General features: G+C 40.5%; 1 protein-coding gene across 3 annotated transcripts in view; it reads left to right on the top strand.

Moving 5' to 3' along the window:
- TOM1L1 (target of myb1 like 1 membrane trafficking protein) overlaps positions 1 to 20,333 on the top strand; it is a 57,261-nt gene that overhangs the window by 20,986 nt on the left and 15,942 nt on the right. For all 3 annotated transcript variants that reach the window (XM_032872022.1, XM_032872021.1, XM_032872020.1), the window contains exons 8-11: positions 10,222 to 10,355; positions 15,707 to 15,767; positions 16,131 to 16,248; positions 17,098 to 17,194. In XM_032872022.1, the coding sequence (XP_032727913.1) occupies positions 10,222 to 10,355; positions 15,707 to 15,767; positions 16,131 to 16,248; positions 17,098 to 17,194 (410 nt within the window). The remainder of the gene's footprint in view (positions 1 to 10,221; positions 10,356 to 15,706; positions 15,768 to 16,130; positions 16,249 to 17,097; positions 17,195 to 20,333) is intronic.

Here is a 20,333-nt window from a genome sequence, read left to right as displayed (position 1 = left end):
ATTATCTTTGGACTTTGTTTCTATATGTATAAAATAAAGAGCTAAGAGGATACTTAACAAAGGTAGTATTAATATATCCGATTAGGAGACAAAAAGGAAAATTAATCATTAAATACAGTTCCTATGTATTAATCCTTTTTAAAAAAATCCTCCACTGAAGGTTTTATGGGTAATTTTTTTAAAAGGTTTTTATTTTTATTTATTTATTTTTAAATTTTATTTATTTATTTGATAGAGATCACAAGTAGGCAGAGAGGCAGGCAGAGAGAGGAGGAAGCAGGCTCCCTGCTGAGCAGAGAGCCCAATGCAGGGCTCGATCCCAGAACGCTGGGATCATGACCTGAGCTGAAGGCAGGGGCTTAACCCACTGAGCCACCCAGGCGCTCCTTGTTTTTGTTTTTAAAGATTTTTTATTTATTTGACAGATGGAGATCACAAGTAGGCAGAGAGGCAGGCAGAGAGAGAGGGAGAAGCAGACTCCCTGCTGAGCAGAGAGCCCAATGCGGGGCTCGATCCCAGGACCTTGGGATTGTGACCTGAGCGGAAGGCAGAGGCTTTAACCCACCAAGCCACCCAGGCGCCCCTACGGATAATAAATTTTGTGACTCCTGATGTGTAATAAGCATGTTAACTAAAATTTAAAAATTAAACACCAAAGTAAGACCGTGGGATGAATAGTATTTTTCAGAAATGACCACAGCAATATTTCCAGTCTACATGGGCTTCCCAGGCTTTCCAGAGCTTCTAAAGTGACATGATTTGTGACTTTTCTCCTCTCTTTATCCATCTGTGGCAAACAGTCCATCATTAAAAATGTACGCTGAAACATCCCCTTTAAATATGCGAATCCAGCATTATACTGTGTGCCATCCTGGAGAACACAGAAATGGTTTTTGTGCCAGAGTCTTAGGGTATAGATGTTTGATTGCATTTTGCAAGGATGATGCTAATACGCTGTTTGGATGCTAGCACTTAGGGCTGTGTGTTGCCTTGAATAATAAGGAGACTTGGGGTGTAAATCAACATTAGAATACCACTCATGGGCCATTGAAGCTGAATGGGTTCTGGCACCTGACCAGCTTGTTGTATGGAGCCTACTGAATGTGTAACTTTATTTTTCTTTTTATGTTTCTCGTTAGTAACACAAAGAGATCTCATGAGGAGTGCTCTTCTTACATTCTTTTTTTTATTTTTTAAATATTTTATTTATTTATTTGACAGAGATCACAAGTAGGCAGAGAGACAGGCAGAGAGAGAGGGGGAAGCAGCCTCCCCACCGAGCAGAGAGCCCCATGTGGGGCTCGATCCCAGGACCCTGGGATCATGACCTGAGCCGAAGGCAGAGGCTTTAACCCGCTGATCCACCCAGGCGCCCCCTCTTCTTATATTCTTTTGACAAGAATTGAAATTTTTTTCTTGGACACTCAATTAGTTCGTAAAAGAAAACTATTTCTCTTCTCACAACACTTCTTGACACCAAGTGTGAGAGGTTTTTTTTTTCCCCCCTCACATTAGACAGTTCTGACACTAACTACCCAGAGTTAGCACAGACCCCACCGGTGAAGGGCTCAGTCCTGGGACACCATCCCCACTTCAGATACCTGTTGCAAAAATCTGAGGATCCCATACTTCTGACCAGTAAGCGGTAAATAGGGGGTTCCCAGAACCCCCTCCTTTGGTTGGACCGTTTGCTAGACTGCCTCACAGAACTCAGGGAAACATTTACATTTGCTGGTGTTATGAAGGGTACAGATGAATAGTCAGGTGTAAGATATATAGGACAATGTCCAGAAGGCTTCCAAGTGCTGCAGGAGCTTTTGTACCCAGGGAGTTGGGATGTAGATGTGTTCGCCTATCTGGAAACCTGCTAAACTTCTTGTTTCAGGGTTTTGCGGAGGCTTTATCACATAGACGTGTTGACCATTACCTCTAATCTTCAGCCCCTCTCCCCACGCAGAAGATGGAGGCTGGGGGTGAAGTTCTAAGCTTCTGATTGTGGCTTCGTCTCTCTGGTGACCAGCCCCCCTTCCAGGAGCCCACCAAGGGTTGCTTCATTAGAACTTAAGATGCTCCTGTCACACAGGGAAGTCCCAGGGATTTAGGAGCTCTGTGTCAGGAACCAGGGTCAGAAACCAATATATATATTTCTTATATTACATATAGGTTAGCTATTTGGGTGTCCCATCTGTGTATGGGCATGTTTGATCCATCATCCCATCTTGATAGCCTCCAGCCTCTCAAAGTTACTGTATCTTGACAGATGGGTGCTTTTCAAGCCTTGTACCTTTGTTGCCTCTCCTTCAGCCTTTGAGGGTTTCTCATTTTTCTCTTGGATGCTTAAGCATTTATGTTAAAATAGCATTATATTGTACCCAGCATTTTTTTTTTTTTTTTTTTTTTAGGTATTTTGTTATCAGGAAGGTTTTCAGGCTCCTGAGGAGAATACTGTACTGGAAACCAAAAACTATACAGCTCGCTTTTTCTAAAACTTTAAATAAAATTCGCACAATAAAGAATTAACTAGGACACCTGGGTGACTCAGTCGGTTAAGCATCTGCTTTCAGCTCAGGTCATGATCTCTGGGAGTCTTGGGATCCAGCTACATTGGGCTCCCTGCTCAGCGGGGAACATACTTCTCCCTCTCCCTCTGCCTATACACCTGCTTGTGCGTACACATGTGCATGCGCGCTCTCTCTCGCTCACGAATCTTTTTGAAGAAATAAAAAGAGTTAACCATTTTAAAGTATATGCTGTAGTGGCATCTAGTATGTGCGCAATGGAGCCAGAACTTTTGGAACTAGTTCCAAAAAGCAAAGTCCATACCCATTGAGCAGTCTCTCCCCCTTCCTGTCTTTGCCCAGTTCTACCTACCTGCTTACTGTTTCTGTGAATTTACCTATCCTGGATATTTTATGTAAGTGTAACCATTGACTGTGTGGCTGTCGTGTTTGGTTTCTTTCACTTCTGCATCACTAAACTTGTTTTCAAGGTTCACGCATGTAGCACCTGTCAGAGTTGTATTCCTTTAGTGGATAATATTCCATTGTGTGGATATGCTGCCTCTTATTTATGCATTTATTACTTGATGGACATTTGGGCTGCATTCACCTTTTGGCAATGAATGCTACTATGAACATCCATCCACCAGTTTTATTTTGTATTCCTGTGTTCATTTCTTTTGAGTGTATACCTAGGAGTAGCACCGCTGGGTTGTATGGTAATTATGACTCTGGGTTTAACTTTTTAAGGAAGTATCAAACTGCTTCCCATGGTGGCTGCACCATTTTACATTCCCACCAACAACGTACAAGAGTTCCAGTTTCTCTGCTTCCTTGCCAACACTTGTTTTTCTCTGGGTTGGTTTGTTTGTTTGTTTGTTTGTTTGTTTTTTTAAACAAATAGCTGTCTAGCAGGTGCGAGGCGGTATCTTACTATGATTCTGATTTGCATTTCCTAATGACTGATGAGACCAAGCATCACTATATAGCTTTTTAAAAGGTAGAATACCTCATGTCATCCTTGCTTGGAACCATCCAGTGGCTTCCTATCACACTTGGAATAAAACCCCTGACTCCTTATCCTGGCCACAAAGCCCTTCCTGAGCAGCTCCTGCTACCTCTCTTTCTACAGCCCACACAGCCCTTCTCTTTGGTCCATTACACTGGCCACTCCTGTTCTGTGGACACACCATTTGTTCTTACTGGGGAGAATTTCGTGCTCGACCGTCATGCTCCCCCTCTCTTCTAAAGGTCAGCTTTTTCTCGTGACTCTGAGCTGAGTAGGTTACCACCTCTGAGAAGTCTGTCCTGAGTCCCCAGGCATTGGACTCTTGATTTGTCTCCTGCCCCATCACCATTTCATCCTCCCCCTAACTCTCGGATGCTTTTCTTGAATATTTATTCAGCTGCCTCTGCCTTCCAGAATGGAAGCTCCACAAAAGTCATCAGACCTAGAGCTCAGCTTCTGGCTCCCAGAGTAGTGCCTGGATATGATATAGTCACTCAATAAAAATAGCTTTGATAAATTAATGTTTTCTTTCCCCAGATTTTATGTAATTTAAAATAAAAATCTTGGGCTCTTGGGTGGCTCCATCGGTTAAGCTAACTATCTTCCTTCAGCTCAGGTCATGATCTCAGGGTCCTGGGGTGGAGCCCTGCATTTGGCTCCTTGCTCAGTGGGGAGCCTGTTTCTCCCTCTGCCCCACCCCCCCACTTTGCACTTGCTCGCTGCCTCTGTCAAAAATAAATAAAAGATAAAAAATAATCTTTGGGGCACATGGGTGGCTCAGTTGGTTAAGAGTCAGACTCTTGATTTCAGCTCAGGTCATGATCTCAGAGCTGTGGGATTGATCCCCGCATCGGGCTCTGTGCTCAGTGCCGAGACTGCTTCACATTCTTTCCGTCTCCCACTTGTTCACTCTCTCTCTCCCTCAAAATAAATAAAATCTTTAAAAAAAAAAACTTTATCCTTGCTATGAGGGACTGAATCCTTTTTTTTTTTTTTTTTCCCATTTCAATGGCTGGTTGTCCAAATAACGTTTACTAATAATTCATACCATCTCCATTAATTTCGAACACTCCTTCATCATATTCTGCATTCTAATACAGGGACATCCTTCTGGAGGCTGTTTTGTTTGATCTGTTTGTTCAGCTCTGTGCTGGCATCCTACTATTTTAATGGTTCTCAGTATGTATTTTCATGCCTTCATAGGGTTCGTCAGTGAAACAGATGGCATGCTCAATTTAGATAATTTGAGGAGAGTTTAATCAAGGTACTATTTATTCAGCAAGATATTGCAGGGTTTAGGGAAACCACAGGAGCTAGTTCACTATCCTCAGCTATTAACTAATATCCCAAGGCCTAAATAGGCAAGAGGGAAGTTTTGCCAGAACCCAAAGGAAAAATAATGGAGGTGCTTTTGGTGGAAGGAGTAGAGGGAAATATACCCAGATGTCACTCTCCTTCCTCCCTTCCACTTCCTGCCAGTGGTACTGCTTGCTAGGCAGGGGACTTGGTGAGGTGTTCCCTATCAGCCAGGCCCCAGGGCATGGAACAGGCCAGACTGTGTGGTTGGTGCATCTGGAGCACAAAAAGCATTCAATGCGTAGGAAAACTCTGAATTTCATTGGCTTTTCTTGTATATACACGTTAGCAGTGGTCACAGTCTTATTATGCAATTTATTAATGTTAAAACCAGCCTCTGTACTTGGAATCTCTCCTGTTTTTTTCTGTGGGTGCTTACCTGCTACTAGCTCTTCTGTTTGTTGGAGCCGGTTCTCTGTCTGTGTCCCTCCATCTGAGATCTGGTATGTCTGAACTCCCTCCTCGGTTCTTTCAGGCCAAACAATTAGATCCTGAAGCCCCACTACCTAGCCAGGCTCCTGCTCTTCGTGAAACTCGTAGGTGGGAAAACTATTTTGTGTAGTACACACCTTTCCCTGCGGCCATATTGCTCGTGGGCTTTGACCTTCATTGGGGGTGGCCCCAGAATGGGGTACAAAGATTCTGAGCAGTGTCCAGTCTGAGTGTTGTGATGAATGAAGTGTGTCAGCTCTGGTCACAGGGGTGAAACATCGTGGAGCGAGTCTTCTTTGCCTTCTTGGCGTTTTACACTTGGCTTTGGGCTACTTTACTCTTACCTTGAAAAGCTGACTTCTCTGTACCTCTCGTTTCAGTCTTCTGTTTTTGCCTAGCCCTAGTAGGGCAATGAAAGAATGCTTTAGTCTTCTGTAGGAGAAAGCAAGCTCAGATTTTTCGGTGTATAACAGGAGATGGGGCACCTGGGTGGCTCAGTTGGTTAAGCGTCTGCCTTCAACTCAGGTCATGATCCCAGGGTCATGGGATCGAGCCCCACTCCTCATCCGGCTCCTTGCTCAGCAGGGAGCCTGCTTCTCCCTCTCCCTCTGCCTGTAGCTCCCCCTGCTTGTGCTCTCTCTTGACATCTTTCTCTCTCTCTCTGTCAAACAAAGAAATAAAATCTTAAAAAAAAAAAAAGTACAACTGGAGAAAGACTTAGTCTAACTTATTAGAGAAATTTAAAATTAAGTCAGTCTAAAATTTCATCCTATAAGGATAATTTGTTACCAGTTTGGGGGGTGGGGGGTGGGTAAAACAGTAAAATAAAAAGCCCTCCACTGGACACTTACTGTCTCTACCATTCAGAAACTTGGGGAAGGGACTTGTAGTGTCTCTGAGACTATCTTCCTTCCTTTACAGTGGCAAGTCATGGAACTGGAGGGAGAACCTTGTTCACCTGAACCAGTGTTCTATCCATTACACCAACTTGCTTCTCATTTTGAGTCGAGAATTAACTTTCTAGTATAGGTGGCTCACCTGTTTTTTCCTAGCTCTCTAGCTAGGTTGGAAGCAACTTAAAGGCAGTAACCAAGTTGTATGCTTTTAAATCCATACAACTATGCATGTTTATTTATAGCACATACTTTGCACACTGAATGAGTTCATTAAATTTCTTTTTTTTAAGATTTTATTTATCCTTTTGAGAGAGGGATAGAGCATAAACAGTGGCAGAGGCAGAGGCAGAGAGGGAGGGAGAAGCAGACTTCCTCCTGAGCTGGGAGCCCAACCGTGAGTGGGGTTCCATCCCAGGATATAATGACCTGAGCGGAAGGCAGATGCTTAATCAACTGAGCCACCCAGGTGTCCCGAGTTCATTACATTTCTGTTGAATTGAATGGATTGATGCTCTTTGTTGAAGAATTAATGATTTTAGGACAAAGGAGCTAAGGAGTTACTGAAGACAAAGGCTTTGGGGGAAACAAAGTTTTGATAATATTTGATTAGGAAAAAGGATCAAGATTCTACTGAGTTAGTGATCTTTTTGAGTATAATTTTTTTTAAGACTTTATTTACTTATTTGACAGTGAGAGAGGGATCGCAAGTAGGCAGAGGTAGGCAGAGAGAGAGGGGAAGCAGGCTCCCTGCTGAGCAGAGAGCCCAATGCGGGGCTCGATCCCAGGACCCTGAGATCATGAACTGAGCCGAAGGCAGAGGCTTAACCCACTAAACCACCCAGGCGCCCCTTGAATATAACCTTGACCATTAATTTATTCAGCTGATATTTGTATAAGGGAAAGGACTATAAGCAAGTGTCGCTGAGAACTGCTCAGTTTTAGGTTGGGAGGGGTAGTTTTTAATTTTTTTTCAGATAAAGATGTTCTCTGGAGCTCCTGCAGTCTGGATAGGGAGGACAGAGAGGGAGGAAATATGTTATGGGCTGATAATAAGAGTATTGCCATGCAGATATTATTTCCAGAGAAGGCTTGCAAGAAACACATTTCTTCCCGTTTTCTTTTTCAGGGAAGATGTTCAGGCACTTCTATTTTTCTTTTTATCGAGTTTCACTGTGTTGCTGAAAGTGGGCTGCTTACAGTTGGAGTTGAAAGTGCAAAAGGACCTCCTTCCTTAATTCCTGGGTCCTCCGTGGAAGACTAAGAGCCATCTGGATGTCAGGAGGAGAAGCCCTTAATGAGCTCTTTTGTTTTGCTCCAAAGACTTTTGAATTGATTGTTAAATTTCCTTGAACTGAGAAGCCTACCTTTGCTTTGATATGGTATTTAAGGGGGGCAATTCCAGGGGCTCTGTGAAGGACATATGCACCAGCAGCTGTTACTCTGTTTTGACTCTCTCCCCCTCTGGTTCCCCGCATCCACAGCCCTGCAGGTGCCTGCCGTGGGGGATCTTCTGACCCATCCTCTTGGTTCATGGTGCTTGATCTAGGCTCTTTCCAGGTGGCGTGGCCCTCCTCTGAGACACATCAGTTGCAGAGATCAGAGTGGGCTGGCTTTTGAAGAGGTGTTTCAAATTCTGCTCTGCAAACCTGCTGAGAAATGGGGTGTTCCTTTCATGTTTCCATTCCATCTGTCTTTTGAGAGGGCAAAGAGAGGGTCTTTTTGTGACCGGGGGCTATTGATGTTGGCTGCAAATTCATTTCAAATTAATTTCTACATTTTTGTCACGGGCATCTAACAGCCCTTGTATTTCCTTGATCTTGACATTGCTCTAGCAAGGCTGCCAGTGAGCAAGAACAATTTCATTATACTCGGTAATGGGAAAGTTCCCCTTCATCATGGGGGTTATGTTAAATGCTGTTCTTTTTTCTCTCCTTGGAATAATATTGGGTCCTGAGTAAAGGTGTATTACAGGGTTGTATTAACTATCTAGTTAACTTTCCAGTGATACTTCCTTATGCAATCATTAATACATTTATTGACTACTCACTATATGCCAGACACCCTGGGGTTTCAACTTTACCGTTTCCTGTTTTTTTTTTAAAGATTCTTTTTTTATTTATTTGACAGACAGAGATCACAAGTAGGCAGAGAGGCAGGCAGAGAGAGAGAGGGGTAAGCAGGCTCCCCGCTAAGCAGAGAGCCCAATGTGGGGCTCAATCCCAGGACCCTGGGATCATGACCTGAGTTGAAGGCAGAGGCTTTAACCCACTGAGCCACCCAGGTCCCCCCCCCCCCATTTCCTATTTTTAAAACAACCCTGCAAGATACTTGTTATCTTTTTTTTATAGATGTGTAAAAAGCAAAACAAAACCGAATCTAAAATTTAACTAGATAAATCCCATGTCAGGTACGCATATGGGAGTGGCCTTTGGTGTACTGAGTCTAAAGTCTGCTCTCTCTGCACTATTCCAGGAGACCATATGAAAGCCAAATTTAGCCTACCACCTGTCTTTGTTTCATTAGGATATGGCCAAACCCACTTATTTGCATATTACCCAAGGTTGCTTTCATGTTATAATGGCTGAGTTGGGTAGTTGTGTTCTCTGACAGACAACATATGGTCCACAAAACAGAATATATTTAATACTATCTGGGCCTTTAAGAAAAAAGTTTGCAAAAAAAAAAAAAAAAAAAGTTTGCCAACTTCTGCTGATAGTGGCCACGTCATTAGCAAATAGGACAGTTTTTCCAGCAGCAGATGGGGGTTACAAAAACCAGAATCTATCCTTTATCTGTCTTTATTGCTTTTTTGCTTTTCATTTCCCAATGTCTTCTAAATATTTTTGTTAGGATTCTATAGAGGATAGTGGCTTTTATTTCTCAGTCCAAATGTCAGTGACTAATGCTCTGATGGGTTTATTTAGAGATTTCCTGTCAGGACTCTTGTAATAGATGGTTAGAGATTCTAAATGGTTTTGTCTGTCTTTCTTGAGGGGAAACGAGTCAGATAATGGAATAGTCTGGTGATCTAGCAAGTTCTGTCACTCTCATTTTGAAGGTGTTCTTGCCTCACCTTAATGGACTATTATGTTTACAAATTCTAGCTGGGGTGGGTTTGAAGAAATATGAGTATTAGTTATATGCTCCTCAGGCTTGCCTATAAGGATATAAGTTTTAAGGCAGCAGTTTTCAAATTGTCAGTGTACATAAGAAACACTTCAGGATGCTTACTTAAAAAAAAAAAAAAAAAGATTCCCAGACCTGCCTCAGCCCTGGAGATTCTGAATCAGTGTGTCAGCTGTAGGTGCCGTGATGCTTATGAGGAAAAGCTAGTTTGGGGAATGCAGTCCTGGCTTAATGCAGTGACTCCCAGTAGTCCTAACAAGGATAGTATCCCTGACTTTCTTTTTTTTTTTTTTTTAATTTTCATTCAGTTTACCTTGGAATCTGATACTGTAATTGTAAACTTTAAATATTTATTTAAGTAAAATGTAATAGGAAAATTGTGCCACTATAAATGTATTTTAACTACTACTTTCTTCTATCACTAATAGTGACAATAAGCATTTTGTGTTTTATGTAGTGCTTTATAGTCCTAGAGTTCCTCATTTCATATCTCATTTGCTTTTTATGTCACCCCTTGAGGTAGATGTGGCAACCAGTATAACTTTCATTTATCAAATGAGGAAACTGAGATTTAGAAAACAGGTGATTTCTATATTCTGCAGTTGTAAGCAGTACCTCTAGAATTCCCATATACCAGTTCTAATTTCTAGTCTAGTGTTCTGTGCAGTGTACCGTAGTATTCTTATGACACCTATTTTGGTTTTTAGAGGAAAATATAATCATGTGTAACTTAACTCATCGCCTTCTGATAAGAAGGACCAGTGTTACATAATTAAATACTTTGGTAATCTCCTATAGGTGACTCACGGGGGACGTGATCAACCAGCATACACGCATCGGTGCATCAGTTCTTAATAGGACTTCCCTAGTGTGGAAAACGAAATGTCTTTCCTTTCTTTGACAGAAACTTTATAAGACAGGTCGGGAGATGCAGGAGAGGATCATGGACCTGCTCATAGTGGTGGAGAATGAAGATGTTACCGTTGAGCTAATTCAAGTGAATGAGGATTTGAATAATGCCCTCCTTGGATGTGAGAGGTGAGCTGATGTGCATCCTCTCCACCCTCTCCCACTTGTAGTTTCTTCCACAGTGACTCAGCATTCTTGTAAGAGTACCTGCTGGGTAAATACTCAGTTAAGATCAAGACCGCCTTCCTTCCAAGAGAAGGAATGTGGTCCTGGCCTTCTGGGAGGTTGTGATACGGCTTGCAAGAGTAAGGGCACGTCTACTCAGTGCTGGGAGCATTCTTGGGCATTCTCGTGCAGCATAAACATCTGACCACAGCAGGGCCTGGATCTTATTCACCTGATAACGTCTGCAATGAGCACATTGTAGACGCAAACAGATGAACGGTATAAACAGCATCTCAGTAAGAGTAAGGTTTATCCTAAGTTCAAGATGGACAAGAACAAAGAACAGTGCAGAGGAGAGGGGAGGACATTGTATATGAAGAAAACAGTCTGTACAACACCAGAGCAGTAGTGAGGACATTTTGTATATGAGCATAGTTGTTGTTGTTTTTTAATTTCCATTCAGAAAACTATGAAGGCAAACATTTTAAGTCCTCATTTTGTCACTAACGTTTTCATCTTTTTTCTACTTTTTTAATAGTTGTGATCATGTAAAGAATGTATGCTTCTGTTTCTCTCGATTTTATTCACCGTGTAACAAGTATCTTTGTGGTCTGTGCTTTGAATTCCTTTTGATAAGCTGTTATGTTTAAGTGCTCCATAATAGTCTATGTCTTTCCCAGTTCACTTATTAGGCATCTTAGTTGTTTCTAATTCCTTCATTCATCAAAATAAGAGTCTTATAATCTATTGGAATAGACAAGGCTCTAAGTCAGAAAAACACCTTTAAGTACAAATAGACACACTTGGAAATTGAAATAAGTGCAGTGAAACAAAGTGCAGGAGGTCTGCTTGGTAAGAGTATCAGCCAGATGTAATCCAAGTGGAGAGGAGGGAGGGGAGTGTTGATGAGGAAGTGCAGGTGTGGTGAGTACTGCAGAATGAGTGGGCATAGATGGGACAAGATGCAGAGCAGGAGCTCGGAGGGTTTGTGAAGCTACAGAAAAGCACACAGGCCTGGAAGAGAGTGAGCAGTCAGCATCCAACCCCCCACTCCCCACCAGGAGCTGGGGCATGCCTAGACTGACAGGTGACTTTTTCCTTTTTTTTTTTTTTTTTAAAGATTTTATTAATTTATTTGACGGAGATCACAAGTAGGCAGAGAGGCAGGCAGAGAGGGGGGTGGAGGGAAGCAGGCTCCCTGCTGAGCAGAGAGCAGGATGCGGGCTTTATCCCAGGACCCTGAGATCATGACCTGAGCTGAAGGCAGAGGCTTTAACCCACTGAGCCACCCAGGTGCCCCTTTTTCCTCTGTCTTAATGTATAAAAATATAGTTTCATGTGGAATCTAACAACAACAACAAAAAAATCCCAACAACAAGAAAAGCAAGAACAACACAAAACCAACCAGGTTCGTAGGTACAGAGGAATTCAGTAGTGCTTGCTAGAGACACAGGAGGTGGGAGGTGAGAGGAATGGGGAGACGGGGGTCAAAAGGTTAAAAAAAATTAAAATAAAATAAAGGAACAACAACCAAATGTGGTATGTGGGCTTTGCCTGGATCCTACTTTGAGCACGCTAATATTAAAAAACATTTAGCTGCTAATGGGAGAAATTTGAATGGGTGGAATATTAATTAATATTAAGTGCTTAAGGGGGAAGTTATAATGGTTAAGTCAGTGGTTAAGCTGAAAAATGTCTTTATTTTTGGAGAACACCTTCTAAAATAGGGATGAAATGTCATAAAGTTATATATTTTAATATATTTACATTAAATAAACAATATATTTAATATAAATGTAATAAATTTATATAACATAATTTTAAATACTTCAGCAAAAAAATACATAAAGCAAATATGGCAAAAGATACATAGTTATCAAACTTAGCTGAGGAATAGAGGGGTGTGTTCAGTATATTGTTCTCTTTACTTTCCTATAGGTTTGAAAGTTTCCTAATAAGTTAAAGCAAATGAATCTGAGCTAACAAAATCTTTTTTTGTTTGTTTTTTTTGAGGGTTTTTTTGGTGTGTTTTTTTCTGAATTAACAATGTTACCTATATAAAACAACTTATTTCAGTGCTTTTAAAATATTGTATAAAACAGTATACATAAATGCACCCAAAGATCCATTATTAAGAACCTGAAAAAAGAAGGGGGGGAAGCCCTATAACTCCAGGCAAGTCTTGTGGTCTATTTCCAAAACTATCCCTAGGACTTCCTGTCCTAGTAATTCTAGAGCATCTGAGCTCCCCACACTTCTTCTAGATCCTCATTTCTCAATAGGAATGATGTTGGCATTGTGGGTGAGACAGTTTTCCCTTGTGTGGACCCTACTTAGTGGTTCATAAGGGAAATAGGGGAACAGGGCTGGATTCAAAAAAATTTTTTTTATGAATCAAATCTTGATTTCTGGGAAAACTGCTTACCTTTTTAAGATTTAAATTTGTTCCTGTGTATTAAAGAGGATAGTATTAGGGGCACCTGGGTGGCTCGGTGGGTTAAAGAGGATACTATTACCTATTTTCAGGGTTTCATTTTTGTTTTGAGAACTAAATGAATTAATGTATATAAAAGTACCTTGGGGAGTGCTAGCATGTTGACACTCATTAAGTATTAATTTCTCCCTCCTCCCCATTAGTATCCCACTGGGGCATTTAACTTACTGATTAGATTTTTCTGTTGATCCATAAATGAACCAAGAGAATCAGTGATATAAAACCAGTAGCTGTGAAATGAGTTTTTTCCTTCACCGTCTCTTATGTACTACCTTATCAGAGACCACAGGCCCTTCATATGAAAAGATGACTGTGCATTGACTGAGCATGTGAGCCCAGCAACCAGTGTTGTCTGAGCACTGAACAAACTCAACTTCTTGCCTTTTGTTTTGTGCGGCATAAATATTGGTTAAGTGGGAAGATAGCTCAGGAAGACCACATGGCTGTCAGCAGAGTGCTGCCTTCTGGTTTTCATTTTGGCGAATTCTATTACAAACCATTAAGACCATGGACTAATAACTTCTGAAGGGGAATGTCTAGATATCAAGAGATTGGGTTCCTTCTGTGAATGGCCCCTTCCGGTTCAGCTCTGAACCATGTGTGCCAAAAGCAACTGCAGTCAACTGTGGGACAGAAACACTTAAGTCTGAAGCTTCAGAGAAAAATGTTTTACCTCTGGAAAAGATCATAGTCTTGGTGTATTAGTTTCCTATAGCTGCTGTAACAAATCATCACAAATTTAGTGGTTCAAAACAGCATAAACATACTACCCTACAGTTTGGTGAGAGTCCAAAAATGGGTCTTGCCAGGCTAACATCGTGGTGTCAATAGGGGTACGTTCGTTTTTGGAGGCTCTAGAGGAGAATCCATTTGCTTAACTTTTGCAACTTCTCAAGGCTGCTCACTCTCCTTGGCTCATGACTCCTTTCCACCATCTTCAAAGCCAACATCGTCTCACTGAGTTTTTTAATATTGTATCATTCTTGCTTCCTCTTCTGCCTGTCTCTTCACATTTAAGGGCCTTTGTGGTTACATTGCTCATCTGTACAGTCCTGGCTAATCTCCCTATTAAGGTCTTCCTATTAAGGCAACCTTCCATATGCCTTCCAAGCTTACACATTCACTGTTCCAGTGGTAGCATATGGATATCTCAGAAGGTGGGAATCTCCATTCTGTTCATCACAGTCTGCCTTCTGTTCCCCCAAAGATTCTCATCCATCCATGTGCAAAATACATTTGCCCTATTCCAGCATCCCCTAAAATCTCTGCTCATTACATCTAGAGAAGAGTTGTGCAAATAAGAAAACAGAAGTTTGTTACTCGAGGGTTGATCTGTGAGGGTGGTTCATACCCAGCACATAACTAGTGTACAAGAAGCTAGTGCCATAAGGAGGTGGAGGAAAAAACGTGTTTTAGAAAGGGAAAAATCCTTAAACCTAAGTGCATGTTCTAATTTAGTATGTTTCTAAGGCAACTCTTAGTTTGCAAAGCATTTCTGCATTAATCCACCTGTATTATCTTCCTAGGGGTCACCCCTGAAAATAACTTCCTGAGGAAATGCTTCAAATGCTGCTATCCTCTTTTAGCAGGTAGAGAACTGAGGATCAGAAGTTACATCCACGATCCTACAGTTTTGTGATAATAAAGCTGACACTTGATCCTTGGACTACTGCCTTCAACTTCACTATTCTTTCAAAGCTATTATTCATTTATTTATCTGCCTCTCTTTATTCCCAGTGTATGAGCAATGTAAAATTGTAAAGTTCAATATTTTTAGTAGATACCAGGCATCATAAATATCAAGAGAAACAATGAAAATAGGTTGAATGTATTTGAATTTTTATGGAACAGTATTTATAATGGTGGGATTGGAAACAAGTTAAATATTTAAGAGTAGTTAAATGTGGGGACACTGGGTGGGTTAGTTGATTAAGCATCTGACTTCATCTCAGGTCATGATCTCAGGGTCCTGGGATTGAGCCCTGTGTTGGACTCTACACTCAGTGGGGTGTCTGTTTCTCCCTCTCCCTCTCTCCCTCTGCCTCTTCTTCTGCTCATGTGTACTCTCTTTCTTTCTCTCTCAAATGGATAGATAAAATCTGTTTGGTTGGTTGTTTGTTTCCCCAAAAAAAGGTAGTTAAATGTGTGCTATGTTCATAAGGTAAAATATGCAGCCACTAAAAATTGCATTTCTGAATAACTGGGAAATGCTCACAACACAACTGAATTAGGATACAGAACTATGTGAAATATAATCGCAAATAAGTTTAAAAATAGATTAATTTACAGAAAAAGATACCGAAAGGAAATACATCGTGTTATTAATAGGGACCATTTCTAGGTGATGGAATTACAACTAGTTTTTTTTTTTTTTTAAGATTTCATTTATTTATTTGAGAGCAAGAGAGTGAGCGCATGAGCCAGGGGTGGGGGAGGGGAAGGGCAGAGGAGAGAGAGAGCACCTCAAGCAGACTTCACGCCCAACACGGAGCCTGATGTGGGGCTTGATCTCATGACCCAGAGATTACAACCCAAGCCAATTATCAAGAGTCAGATGCTCAACCAACTGAGCCATCCAAGCACCCCTATTACTAGTTTTTAATATATATTCATTTTCTCACAGTTTTCTCTAAAGGCATTACTACCCGTATAAAATAGAAAGAAGTTTTTTTTAAGTTATTAACATACTTTATTGGGAATCAGTGGGGATGAGGCTGATTATCTTTGTTCCTGAATATTTGCATGGTAATAATTTGTTAAGGATTATAGCATGTTCATATATTTTTTCTTTCAAATACTTACATTTTTCTAACTCAAACAGATTCACTCGGAACCAACAGAGGATTTTGGAGCAGAATAGGAACCAGAGGGAAGATGCTAATGTAAGTGAACAGAAATGTTATAAAAAACAATTGAACATTTTACAAATTGTAGGGAATGAGGCTTACTTAAAACAAGTCTTAAAACAGAGGAGACATTTATTAACAATTTGGAGTGGTTTTGGTGGTATTTGCCTTAACAACTCGATATTATTAAGCTACTAGTGAGAGGTCTTAAAAAGATTGTTTGATTAAGCAGCAACTCACGTAGATGGTGAGATGCTATTAGTACGAGTGCTGCCTGTTGAATAGAGTTCTCCTTCGAGATGCATCCAAATAGGATTTTCCTTTAAAAAAAAAAAAAAAGTCCCTGGGGAGAAAGCCACCTGACATTTTTTTCTGAATTGTGTTTTTGTTTGTTTTCAGACTACCAGTGAACCTTCTGCCCCATCCTGTGATCTCTTGGACCTTAGGCTTAGTCCTCCAATGCCTAGGGCCACTCTGGGAGAACTCAACACCGTGAATGCTCAGCTTTCAGACTTAAGTAAATAAGCACATGGGCCTTTCAGACCAGCAGAAGAGCTTGATGTGAAACAGTTCTGCTTGGTTTCATGATTAAATGCAACCTGGGAAGGACTGAAGTCCGTTTGAATATCAGAGAACTGTATCAGGAGATGTGCAAATGGTTGGGTCAAACCCAGAAGTGGGATATATGGGAGGGGGATCCTGAAACTCATCCTCTGGCTTAAAATCTCATCAAATTCACCTGGTCTACTTTTTAGAGGTGGTTCAACATCATGGCCAAACTTAAAACCACTCTGTACCACACACTATGACCTTTGGGTTTCTCTGCTATGCATTAGGTAAGGGAATATTTTTGATGCTGATAGAGAAAGTCAGGAATTAGGAGGACAGACCTACATGGTGGTGAAATGTGGAGGAAAAAAAACACAGGTTTTTGAGGTAGAAGTCCAAGTTGAAATCCTCTGTCTGCCACCGTATAGCTACCCAACCTTTGAGACTTTCCTACTTTGGGGTGTCTCCGGATTATAGGAAGTAGAGAGCTTGGGGAGAAGAGAGTAGAGCTCCATATATGCCCTGGCTTTTTACTTTTGTACCTGAGAGAACAAGACACACAAAATTCCTTCCATTCTAGATCAGTTTGGGATTTCAGAAAACCCAGTATAACATTTGTTACCTTCACAACATCCTTTTCTTGTGGCAGCATTTCTCTTTCCAGTTACCATTTAATAATGTCCTTTAATTTCTGTTTGAGGAAATGATTTTATGGTGGCAGAAATATGTTTTGTTTTGTTTTTAATGTGGAAAATTGAGCAGAATAACTGAATGACAAAATGTTTTTAAAGCCAAACAAGTCCATTTTGTGTTCTAGATTTTAGCTCTCCAAGTCCTGCCGTAACAAACAACTTGAACCCCAGTCTTCGTCCACAGGTGGATTTGCTAGCCTTGGAAAATATGGAAACACCCTTGTAAGTATGTCCAGTAATACCACAGAGGTAATACCATCTTCTTCTGATTCCTTATATTTAAGAAAGCATGACATAAGAGGAAAAGTAGAGAGTTGGGAATCAGACAGTCTTGAGTTAGAATCTCAGCTCTGCTTCCTACCAGCTGTGTGACCCTGGATGAGAAACCTCACCAGGGTGAACCTTCATTTTTCTTCTGAGAATACTTCCTAGGGTTCTTGCAAAGATTCCTTGAGATGCTATATGTACCCCCTAATACAGCAGTCTAGGTGGTAAGCCTTCCAAAAATTATTTATTTTTCAGTGGTAACAGGAAGTGGGGGAAGAACAAGGGGAACTGAATGACAAGGGAGGTAAAACAAAAAAATGGCCACAGGAATTATGGAGCACTTGCCATGTGCCAGGCACTTTGCTAAGCTGTGTTTGTTTATTCCATTTAATCTTTGCAAAAACTCTTGCATCTATGCTGTTGTCATTATGCCGATTTTACAGGAGAAGAGGCTGAGATTTAGGGAATAGAAACGGCCCAAGTTCATAAGCTGTGAAGAAGCAGGTCAGATGAATTGATAGGTCACCAGAAAAGAGAGATGGATGGCGCATAAACAGAGGCAGTGATGCTCAACCTTACTTAAAATTGTGGAAGTATAAATTAAACTACAGTGACTTTTTATTTTTCACCTCACAGATTGGTAAGAGTCTGAATGTTTGTTAACGGACTTTACTGGCTGTGGAAAGACAGATGCTATCATAAAATTATGCAATTCTTACGAGGGGCAAGTGGTAATATCTGTTACAATTATAAATGCATTTGTCTTTGAACACACCATCTCATTTCTAGGAATTCATGCTTGCTTATGCAAAATGAGGGGTTCACAAGATTATTCTTGACAACATTTGGGCATAGCTAATAATTGGAAATGACTCAACTATGCATCAGCTGTGGCCTAAATATCTACACAATGTATTATTACACAACCAAGGGACAAAAGTAGACTCTCTGTGAGGAACAATCACCAATATATTATGATGAAGTGAAAAAGTGTGCAAAGTAATGTATGTATACTTTCTTACATTTGCATAAGACAGTAAGAAATAATGTAAACATTTGCCTCTTTGTGTTAAGAAACAAGAAGGATGCAGAAGAAACGGAAAAAGGCACAATTCCCTTAAGGTCAAGGAGAAGCTGGATACACTAGATATAGCAAAAAATAAACAGAAGTTGGATTTTCTGTATGAAAGGCTGGGTTTTGTTTTTTTTTTCCTTTTAAATGTAGTATTTTAGGTAATAGACAGTGGATTTCCATGATTCAGGTATCAAAATGATATAAAAAGATCTGCAAGGACAGTACTTGATCTCACTCCACCCCATTGCTTCCCCTTATGTCACATCTTGCTCCTACCCTGGTAGCCACTTTCTTACTTGTCCTTCCAAACTGTCTTTGAGTAAATAATGAATATGATTTTTTTTCCTCCTTTATTAAATGCAGCATACTCATACTCTACATACCCCTGTGAACCTTTCATTTGTTTTTCACTCACCATAGCTTGGCATATCTTGATAAAAATACATGGGTTTTCACATCAGTGGATTTAGACATGTTTTTAGAGTTGCCCAGTGTTTGTACTCAAGGACTGAATTACTTTTCTACTTAAAAGGAATGGGGGGAAGAGGCAGAGAAGGGAAATAATAAAGAAGAATCAAAATGGGAAGAAAGAGAAACAAAAGGGAAGGAGGGGACTGAGGAAAGCTTCATGTGTTGGGAAAGAATAGTGTCAGTGGCTGTGTTGTAAACGACTAGTCGGTCGGTACCATCACATAACTGTGATGCAAGTGATGCTGCAATGCTGTAGGCAGATTTCCAGGAAGTTGCTTAGTAAATAATGTGATCCAAAGTAACTGATTCTGTTTTCCTTTATCCTGCAAATCGTGTTGTGTAATGAGAAGTGACTATATAGATGAAATCCAATTATAAAAATGTCTCTACAAAGCTTATAAAAAGATCAAATCCTACCTAATAGCTGCTTGTTTTAATCTGTAGTATCAGGGATCTTTAGTGTGCATAAAAATCACTTGGGGGTTATTAAAAAGTAAAATTGCTGGCCCCCAAAATTCTGAATCAGTAGTAGGACTGAGTAGGACTACTACTCAGTAGTACTGAGTAGGACTCAGTAGTAGGACTCCTCAGTTGTTGGTTTGTGGTTTTTTTTGTTTTTTTTTTTTTTAAGATTTTATTTATGTATTTGACAGACAAAGATCACAAGTAGGCAGAGAGGCAGGCAGAGAGAGAGGAGGAAACAAGCTCCCTGCTGAGCAGAGAGACCTGATGCAGGGCTCCATCCCAGGACTCTGGGATCATGACCTGAGCCAAAGACAGAAGCTTTAACCCACTGAGCCACCCAGGACTCCTTAGTTTTAAAAAGCATCCCAGGAGAATCATAAAGCAGTACTTTGCTGATCATACATTAGAAACCCTATAATGGTTGTCCACCCAACATCCAGATATCAAAATAATTATAGTTCTTAGAATTCACTGGAATAAAAGATAACGTGTAATATCAATATTTTGTTTTTTAGACTAAGACTTTTGTATCCATTTTCTAGTTTTCAGAAGGGCTTATACCTGAGTGAAACTATAATAGTGTCAGGAATTGAAGCACTAAATTTACCTAATGTGTGTACTGTCGGTTAAATACTGTGCCAGAGATCACACATGAAAGGCAAAATTAGCCATCAAAAATATGTTAGAGTCTTGAGAATTTTCCACCCCTCTGTGTTTGTTGTTCACCACCAAGGAACAAATGAGTGATGGAATTATTCTAACAGAAACGAATCTTGAAAAACCATGATTGTGGGATAAAGTATAATAGGTCATATTTACAGTCCACTTACTATCCGGCAACAGACTAACAATAAGTAAGGTTGACTAAATTACTTACTAGTGCTCCTTATAGGACTGGGAGGTAGATATACCATCATTCTCATTTCTTCAAAAGTGAAGAAACCAAGGCTGAAGATTAACCTGCCCAAAGGTGTTGCAAATTCAAGTGGGTCTGATTCCCGTGCCTGCTTTCTTCTTTTTTTTCTCTGCTTTAATTAATTTTATTTTTGAAATTTCTATAAGGTGAAATTTCACCTATTTAAA

This window comes from Lontra canadensis, unplaced genomic scaffold, assembly GCF_010015895.1.
Source record: "Lontra canadensis isolate GAN:19392208 unplaced genomic scaffold, GSC_riverotter_1.0 scaffold43, whole genome shotgun sequence".
NCBI lineage: Eukaryota > Metazoa > Chordata > Mammalia > Carnivora > Mustelidae > Lontra > Lontra canadensis.
This window is presented reverse-complemented; position numbering and strand designations above follow the sequence as displayed.